At 37.1% G+C, this 8,407-nt stretch overlaps 1 protein-coding gene across 1 annotated transcript in view; it reads left to right on the forward strand.

The window, feature by feature from the left end:
• The window catches only part of BIRC6 (baculoviral IAP repeat containing 6), a 171,375-nt gene that overhangs the window by 98,598 nt on the left and 64,370 nt on the right, over positions 1-8,407 (forward strand). The window contains exons 58-60 of the mRNA XM_009331049.1: positions 2,202-2,369; positions 4,296-4,469; positions 8,029-8,225. Coding sequence (XP_009329324.1) covers positions 2,202-2,369; positions 4,296-4,469; positions 8,029-8,225 — 539 coding nt within the window. The remainder of the gene's footprint in view (positions 1-2,201; positions 2,370-4,295; positions 4,470-8,028; positions 8,226-8,407) is intronic.

Genomic DNA, 8,407 nt, shown 5'->3' on the forward strand with positions numbered 1-8,407 from the left:
AGGGGATTATATACTTTGACAAATTTGTACCTAGATGTGTGTGTCAGTGATATGTTGTGGCTGCTGTTGCTAGTGCATTTTACAAGATTTTGTAGAGACATACCAGGAGCTTGGATTATATGGCCATATATTAGTATTTGTGTACTATTACTGTGGTATGGGTATTACTACCTCTACATTTTTGCAGTGGCTGGTGCATCAGAGTTTGATCACCTACTCCCACAACATGCTTTGGAAATAAAAGGATCCATATACTTTCCATAACAACTGGTGATACTCTGCTAAAAACTGTCAGATGGAGATGTAAGCATAAACCATGTTATTCCACTTGGAAACCACACATACAGGATTTTCTTCCAAAGCATTCGCCTTCTAAAAACTAATGTGAAGATCCTTCTAGAATCACTCATGTAAACCCTTCTCCTCCAAAACTGCTGTGGAGGTTATAGATTGAACATAGTAATTTTGCAGTGGTACAGGAAGATTACAGTTCACATGATGGCTGTGGAGATTATTAGTCTTTGGTTTGAAGTTCTGGTGTGTGATAGAGAGAGATTAGTGAACTTCAAACTACCCGTTTCCTATCTAGCTTTCTGCCTTCATTGAGCTACCTCAATTTCATTTACACTTCATGAAGCATGAAGAAGAGATGCTGATTTCCTTTGACTTCTGGCACCAATCTTTCTTAAGCTTTTTATTTCAGGTTTTTAGATGTAGATATAACTCTAAACTCAAGTGTTGAATAGGGCAGCAGTTTCATGGATCTTGGTATATATTTAAAGCAACACAGCTGATTGTTAACTACAGCATATTTATCTGGAAAGATATTTGCAGTAGGTGCCACTTAAACAGGGTAAACTTGTTTTGGTAAGATCTAAAATATTAATAGCTCCAAGTGAAGGGTTAAAACATGAATAAAGAAATCTGGGAAGAAAAAAGTAATATACCAAGCTTGAAGATAGGGCATAGCATAGTCAGCCATGTCTCATCCCGGTTACATCTCTGATCATACTGCCTGATATAGCCCATTCCCTACTTAGAAAGAAGCAGACTTAAGTTTTTCCTTCTTTTTGCCTGTATTTTTTCCAGTTGACTAAAACAGTTTAAATGTAAACTTAATTCATTTGCATTTGTCTTTACAACCTGTTTGTGAAATCTTTTCTTCTTTTGTCTTTATCTTTTTATATATTCTGGGTCTTTCTTAGTGTCCTCAGAGCCTCATGCAGCCAGTGTTTAACTTATTCCCTATTGGTAAAATTAATAGAGAGTAGAGGTGGTATCTGGAGCCTAATCTTCCTAAGACAAGCTAGTTTAGTATACTGAAATTATTGGAGAATGTGTTGCGTATTATAGCTGCTCCTACTGATCAGCTGAAACCAGAGAGTATTATAGCATTTCCGGTACGGATGTTGTTAGTTTTCCAGCTGCTCTTGGCTGATTATGAGGCAGTAATTGTATATGAGTCTTTGTATATGGACCTGCTGACTTCTTTTACTTCGTCTGTCACCTGCATAGAAGGGTACATGATAGTAGTATAATTTCACTGTACCTTAAGTCAACTTAAGCTGTCCCAAAATATGGCAGTCTTGCTATGTGAGCTCCGTAAGCTTTTATGTTCCTATTCTGCCTTTTAATTTTCATGTAGTGCTTACTTTAAAGGTTTTGACCTAGGCAACTTTAAAAGCATGTTTAAAGACACCTTTCGTCACGTGTGCTATTGTCAGTACTGCAGCTGAAGTCACATTCATAGGCCAGACAAATGGTTGTTATCTATTGTTTGCCTGCTGCAATGTCTGTCAGTTCAGAAATTTTTGCTTTTCTTGCTTGCAACTGAAAAAACAACCTAAAAAAGTTTTACCTGTCTAGCAATGGGCCCTATGGTTCTTTAACTAAGTTTAAGAGCAGAATCAGAATATTTTTCTTTTTTTAATGGATGATATGATCTAGTACAGTTACAGTTTGGTTATGTTTGGGGCTCAGGAGCATGCGCAGCCTTGTAACTGTAAAAATACCGGGATTATATCCAAATATATTTTATACATGAATGTTATTCTGATATTTAATTTGTCAGTGCTGAGAAGTTTGACTTTTTTGCTGTCATTGGCATTGGTACTTTACATTTGGTATTGACTACATTGCATCTTGGCTAGCTGAAGTTACTAAATACCAGAATGACTTTGAATTTTTTACTTCTGTCTTAGGTTTGAAATCTCAGTCAAAAAGAGCTGTTTCATCCACCCCTCCACGTCCACCATCAAGGCGAGGAAGAGTGATGGCGGATAAAGTAGGTACCTCTTCCTCAGGAGGAGAATCTTCCAGCAAGACCATTAGTGTTCCAGTCTTTCATCTATACCATAAACTTCTACCAGGTAACTTTAATAACTGTTTTTAAACTTCAAAATCATGGTCTTTTTCTGTGGCTGATACATCATCAGAAAGTAGATGTAATGCTAACGGACAGCTTTATCTTTCTGTTGAGCACCTTGAAGTGTAGAGCCCTTCTGGGTTGGGTAACAGCTTTCAACTGGAAGTGGAGCATATCATAGCTGATTAACAAAAATAAGAATTATGCTGATCTTCCTTAAAGTTTAGTTCCCTGTTTGTAAACAAAATCTCAAAAACATTTCCACTTTCACTCAGAAATAAAAGGGGGGTGGGTTTGTAAGGTGACTCACATTTTGTTTGACCTGCAAGGCAGAACTAAAACGGTATTTGTGCCCTGTTATTTTATGTTCTGAGTGGGCAGCCAGCTTGTATTGCTCTCTGGAAGGTTGATTTGCCAGTTCAGGAATATTCTTGAATTCCATAATACTTGTGTTTTCAAAAACAGCGTGTCTCAAGCAGTTAGTCATGTGTTACGTATAGCAGATAGGTACTCACATTTTATCAGCTGTCCGGACAAAGCTGGTGGCAATGTTGTAGTTGGGGCACAGAGAGATCTCTCTGTCCTATAGAGAGAGATTGGTGTGACTGAAATTCTTAATCTTACATCAGGGATAAAGAACAGAAACATGGGTGAAACACTTTAATGTCATGCGGAAGAGCTTCTTATCTGTTTTATAGTGTAAAAACAAGGAACCAGCTAATGGAATTAAGTGGTAAACTTCCGATCAAAGTCATTTTCACCCAGTAAAAAACTAAATTTGGACCTCACTACAGAATGGTTGGCTTTGAGGCTATCCTCTGGCAATTATTAGAGGGATCATATACTTGGATTAAGATATCTAAAATTGATATAGTTAATGCTACCATTTTGGAAAGGAGACCAAAACTCAGTGCCTGTTTCAGTATCTAACTGGTAAAGGTTGACTGTCTGCTGGGTTGATCAGATTTGTGATCTGATCAATCACACGTCTTGCGCAATAGCCAGTTGTTACAAAAAAAGAAGCCATGGAAAGCAGAATCAGTGATTAAAAAAAGGGCAGAAAACGTCTTCACTTGCACAATGGCAAGATGTTTCTAATTTTCATTTCTTAAGACACCATCTTTCATTGAAGAAACAGGTTGCTACTAAAGACCTTCCTGGAACTTGTGTTACTTGATTAAGCACAGTCAAGATGAAATGGGCATGCTAAGCGTATTATATGATCCAACTCTAAAACATTTCACTTTATGTAAGTCTACTTGTTGTCAGGGAAAAATTGTTCTGCCTTGAGAGTAACTTGTAATTTCAGGGAAGAACATATTCTTTTTAAACAACAGAGTGGCCGAAATCTTGATTTGAGTAATCGGTTTGGGCTCTATTGCATCTGCATTTCAAGTCTGCACTGCTGCCGAGAAAAGTGTTCGTGGCAGTGCCATTCATTTTTTCTTGCTGAGTTGTGTCCCGACACAAGAGTAGTGAGCTATGCTTGGGACTAATAGGACTGAAAAGAATTGCAGGTTTTTTTGTTCTCCACTTTTTTCTACTTCAACCATTTTTTTACCTTATGGTCACACACCTTTACGCCACCGCAATTCAAACGTGATGCAGGGGTGGGGTTTCATAGTAGGGGACGGGCTTAAAATGCACATCAAATTACAGCCTTAGCCATTTGTTAAATATGCCAAGTGCTTGGGCTCTCGGCACAGAGCTGCCTTAGGGAATGTTGGCATAGTTCTTTGATAGTTGTTCCAAATTGATGGGGCCCCTTTTCCCAAGAGAAAAAATGTTAGAATTAAGGCCTTGGTTTGGAGCCAGATAATATTTAGTCTACTTGGCATTTGTGGTATAGTTAATGAACGGCACCTGGACATGTATCTTAAAATAACCCAATCATAATTTTCCTCTCTGACTCAATGCCATTGTTGTTCAGGCCAACCGTTACCAGCTGAAATGACACTTGCCCAGCTTCTGACTCTGCTGTATGACCGTAAACTCCCTCAAGGATACCGATCAATAGATTTGACAGTTAAGCTTGGTTCCAAAGTCATCTCAGATCCAAGCTTATCGAAAACAGACTCATTTAAACGTCTTCACACAGAAAAAGGTGAGTATTCTTACTTTTTTGGTATGTTCCTTTTTAAAATGCTTTTATTTTGGACAAAAATTGTTTTGATTTTTCTTGGTAAGAAGCAGCAGTTTTCTGTATTTTCTTGGATGATGTTCCTGAGCCATTCTCTACAGGACAAGTGCTAAACTTGGTGATAAAGAACAAATTCATTGCCTGTCTTTAGATTGTATCTATAAGATGCACCAATATGGTTGCTCTGGTTTCACTTTTCTTTCTTCATTGTAGTGTTGTATATGATACGGTTATATGATTGTATAGATACCATGTATTTTATTTCTTGACATGTATACCACTTCTCTGTACTAAGTGTTTCTGCTGATAACCAGGGCGGATTAAATAATGCAGGAGCTGTTTGAAACCATATAAGTTAGAGAAGCCTGTGAAATTTTTTATTGCGGCAACTTGGGTACTTAAATGCTTTGAAAATGGGAATTATTCTCAAGCCCACCTAAGCCAGTCTTGTAACTCTAGCTTTTAAAAAATATTATTCTTAACATTTTTCTAATATGATCTGTTTCTTGCTAAGGTTTTTTCTAATTGATTGCTATCTACTTGCTCATAGTGCTGGGGAAAGGGGAGGGAGGGAGGAGCTGCATCCAAGGAATCTGTTTTGAAATATTTTGATATCATTCTTTTAGGGAAGGACTTAGAGGAATGGGACCTTGAAATTAAGCTAACGTGGTCTGCTGATCACCGGCCTGCTGACACAGCATGGAATTACAAAGTTAATCATTTGGCTGTTTTAAGACAGGGCTTATTGTAAAAACTGTTCACTTGATAGATCAATCTCCTTCTAGAAAAGATAAGAAACAAAAAAGAAGAGTTGAAAAAAAGAAAAGTCTATTTTCTTGCTATCTGGTCTGAGCTAAGTATTTCATGACTCCATGTAATGGCTGGATATACAGATCTCTCACACTATCGAGAGGCCTTTCTCTTTCAAATGATATTTTTGTTTTGTTTTGCTGTTTATTTAAATTCTAAACGTATAATAAATATTTTTCTATTTGAATGAAACTCAAAAATCATTAGAGGAGGTTCAGTTTAGTAGTAGAGTTGCATGTGAAAACATGAAGGTCCTCTTTGAACTTTTATTAAGTTATTAGACTTTTGTTTTTTAAACTTGAGACTAATACTTCTGAAAATTTGAATTTGTCATTACAAATCCATTGATCTATGGTGCTCTACAGCAAATATTAGTTACATTCAGATGTTTCACAATCACCACTCATCAGCTATGAAGGTTAGTGCTACTGCTTTTTAATGACTAGTTTTTAATATCTATAGAAATCATTCTTGCCTATCAGTTTTTCCTTGCTCATTGCTTAAAGTAGACTTTTTTTATCTGTGGTGGATATATTTTATAGCTTCACATGGTGTCTCTAGAGCTGCATTTACTACTACTATACTTGAGGAAAAGTATAATTTTTTTTTTTTCCTGTGTGCTTCAATGCCTTTGTTCGAGATCAGCGGTTTTCCATAGCTGAAGTGCATGACTTCACTGAAAACTTGCAGAACATTCATGGAGGTGAAATGGTTGAAATTTGATTATACGAAGATTAACTAAAAGAAGTACTGGAGAAGCATACTTAAGTGTAACTCCTTGCAACTATATTTAAGATATGAAAGGAGTAGCATTATATTTGCACTCATAATAAAAGATCTGCCTATACCCTTACTCACTGATAACATACTTTGCAAGTGTCTTTTGCAGAGAAGCATTTGGCCTTAGTGATTTTTCTGTGCATTCTGAATATCTGTGTGTGTCTATTTTCTTGTTTTCCTTCTTTGGGAAGGCTTACAGATCTTTACACTGTAAAATGATGTAAAGCAGAGGAGTGAGCCTTCCTTTAAAATCTTTATTTTGAAATTTTCCTTATTAAGGAAATCTAACCTTTTTCGTGGTCTGATCAATTTGTGTCATCGCAAGCAATCGAACTGTAAATAGTGTTCAGCCCAGTGTGGTGGAATCCTCCACACATCTGACAGAAGGTGGTCCCTTGCTGAGACCAGCGTGTTTACAGACATCCTCACCCACTATCTGTGGTGGTAGGGAAAACTTCCACAGAGGTGGTTTCTGTCTGTATCCTTACGAACAGTAGACATCAAAGCTGTATGTACTCAAAGTGTTACGTTTGGGCTCTTCCTTACAAGGATTATCCTGCTTTGGAAGTGTATGTGACCTTTTCTATTTCTCATAGTCCTTCGGGTTGAATTAAGGAGAATTGATATACATACTCCTACATATCCCTGACCGGAGCTTATTAAATCTGATACCTTGATCACATTGCTCCATAGCGATGTGCTTCTCCCACAACATATTCATGATGCCCTTGTAACCTGGTGCTTCTTGCACATTTAAAAGTTGAGAATTAGGGTGGGGAAAGACCTGCTGTTTCTTATTCCCTTTCAAATTAGGAAAGAAAAGGTTTTAAAAGATAAAGTATCTGTGGTTAAAACTTTAAAAAAAAAAAGTTAGTTTTGGAGCATGTGTGCATACAAACATTTTAAGTATAATCGTGGATTTTCAGCTGGGTGTCAGACTACTCACAGCAAAGAGATACTGAGACCACTTGATCTGTGCTGCCTTTTGATGTGGGTATACTGTGAAGGCTTTGAAGACCACTGCATTATAGTATTCAACAACATAATCTGCAATACAGATTCTTTAGATGAAATAAATTGAATATTCACTGTGAAGTTTGCTTGTGGTAATGAGCAGAGGATTAATTTTTGGCAAAATGAATTGTGGTAGGGTTCTGTATATACAAACTGAACTGTGTTCATAGAACACAGTTCTATGTGTGCATCACTGTGTGCATCATTCTATAAAATGATCGGATTTTTTGTCCATTGTACAAGATATTACAGTGCTTAGTCATAAACTGGGAGGAGGAGGCTAGTAGAAAGTTGAAAATAGAGATCTTGATACTTTTTATGGGGAAGAATAGAATTAAATCTCACAGCTTTGGCAGAGGGGTATTTTGACACCTCACAGAGAGGAGATGTGAGAATGATAGGTGTGGTGAGTGATAGGTGATAGGACTTTATGGATGGTGAGTTAAATGATGGGAAAGGGGAAGCTAAAAAAATTCTTGTTCAGCATTTTTGAAAAAATAGCAAGACTAACTTAAATAAGGTTATCTTTCCTTTCTTCAATTACGCACTCTTTATCGGAGAGTAACAAACCTACTCTTACCTCCTAGATGAAGGACAGTGTTAAAAAATGTCATACTTCCAAAGTTAACAAAATTTTGAAGATATAGATCAAATTCTAGTAAAACATAAAATTCTAATAATTAACATGTAACCCTGTATAAATAATCCCAAGTTATGACATGGATCTGCCGTCACTGGCAAAAGGTACCACAAATACTTTTCTTTTGATACTCTTGTACTCATTCGTTTCAGGTTCTTGACTCAGGTTTTGCTTAAGAAGGAACTGGTACTTTTGAAGTACACTTTTAAGTGAGGACGAAGAGGTAAACACAATATTGATGATGATGTATTAATTTCTTTTACCCCTGTGTTTTTGTAGAACATGCAGATTTACTGGGACCTTGCCCTGAAGATGAAGCCATCAGTCCTGGGGATGAGTGTATGGATGCAGTGCTAGATGAATCGCTTCTTGAAACCTGTCCCATTCAGTCTCCACTGCAAGTTTTTGCAGGAATGGGTGGATTGGCCCTCATTGCAGAGAGACTCCCTATGCTTTATCCTGATGTAATTCAGCAAGTGAGTGAAAAAACTAGTGTAGAAAAACATGCTAAGAGTGTTTTATTTATTTGTTTAAGGACACTATTTTCCTCATATTTCGCTGTGGTTCAGTTTGACATCTCAGTTATGTGGGGAAGCTGCTTTAAAATAGGTGAGTGCATAACTCCACAGCCCAGTCCAGCTATACATGCTGCTTCCCT

Source organism: Pygoscelis adeliae, unplaced genomic scaffold (genome assembly GCF_000699105.1).
Source record: "Pygoscelis adeliae isolate BGI_AS28 unplaced genomic scaffold, ASM69910v1 Scaffold218, whole genome shotgun sequence".
NCBI lineage: Eukaryota > Metazoa > Chordata > Aves > Sphenisciformes > Spheniscidae > Pygoscelis > Pygoscelis adeliae.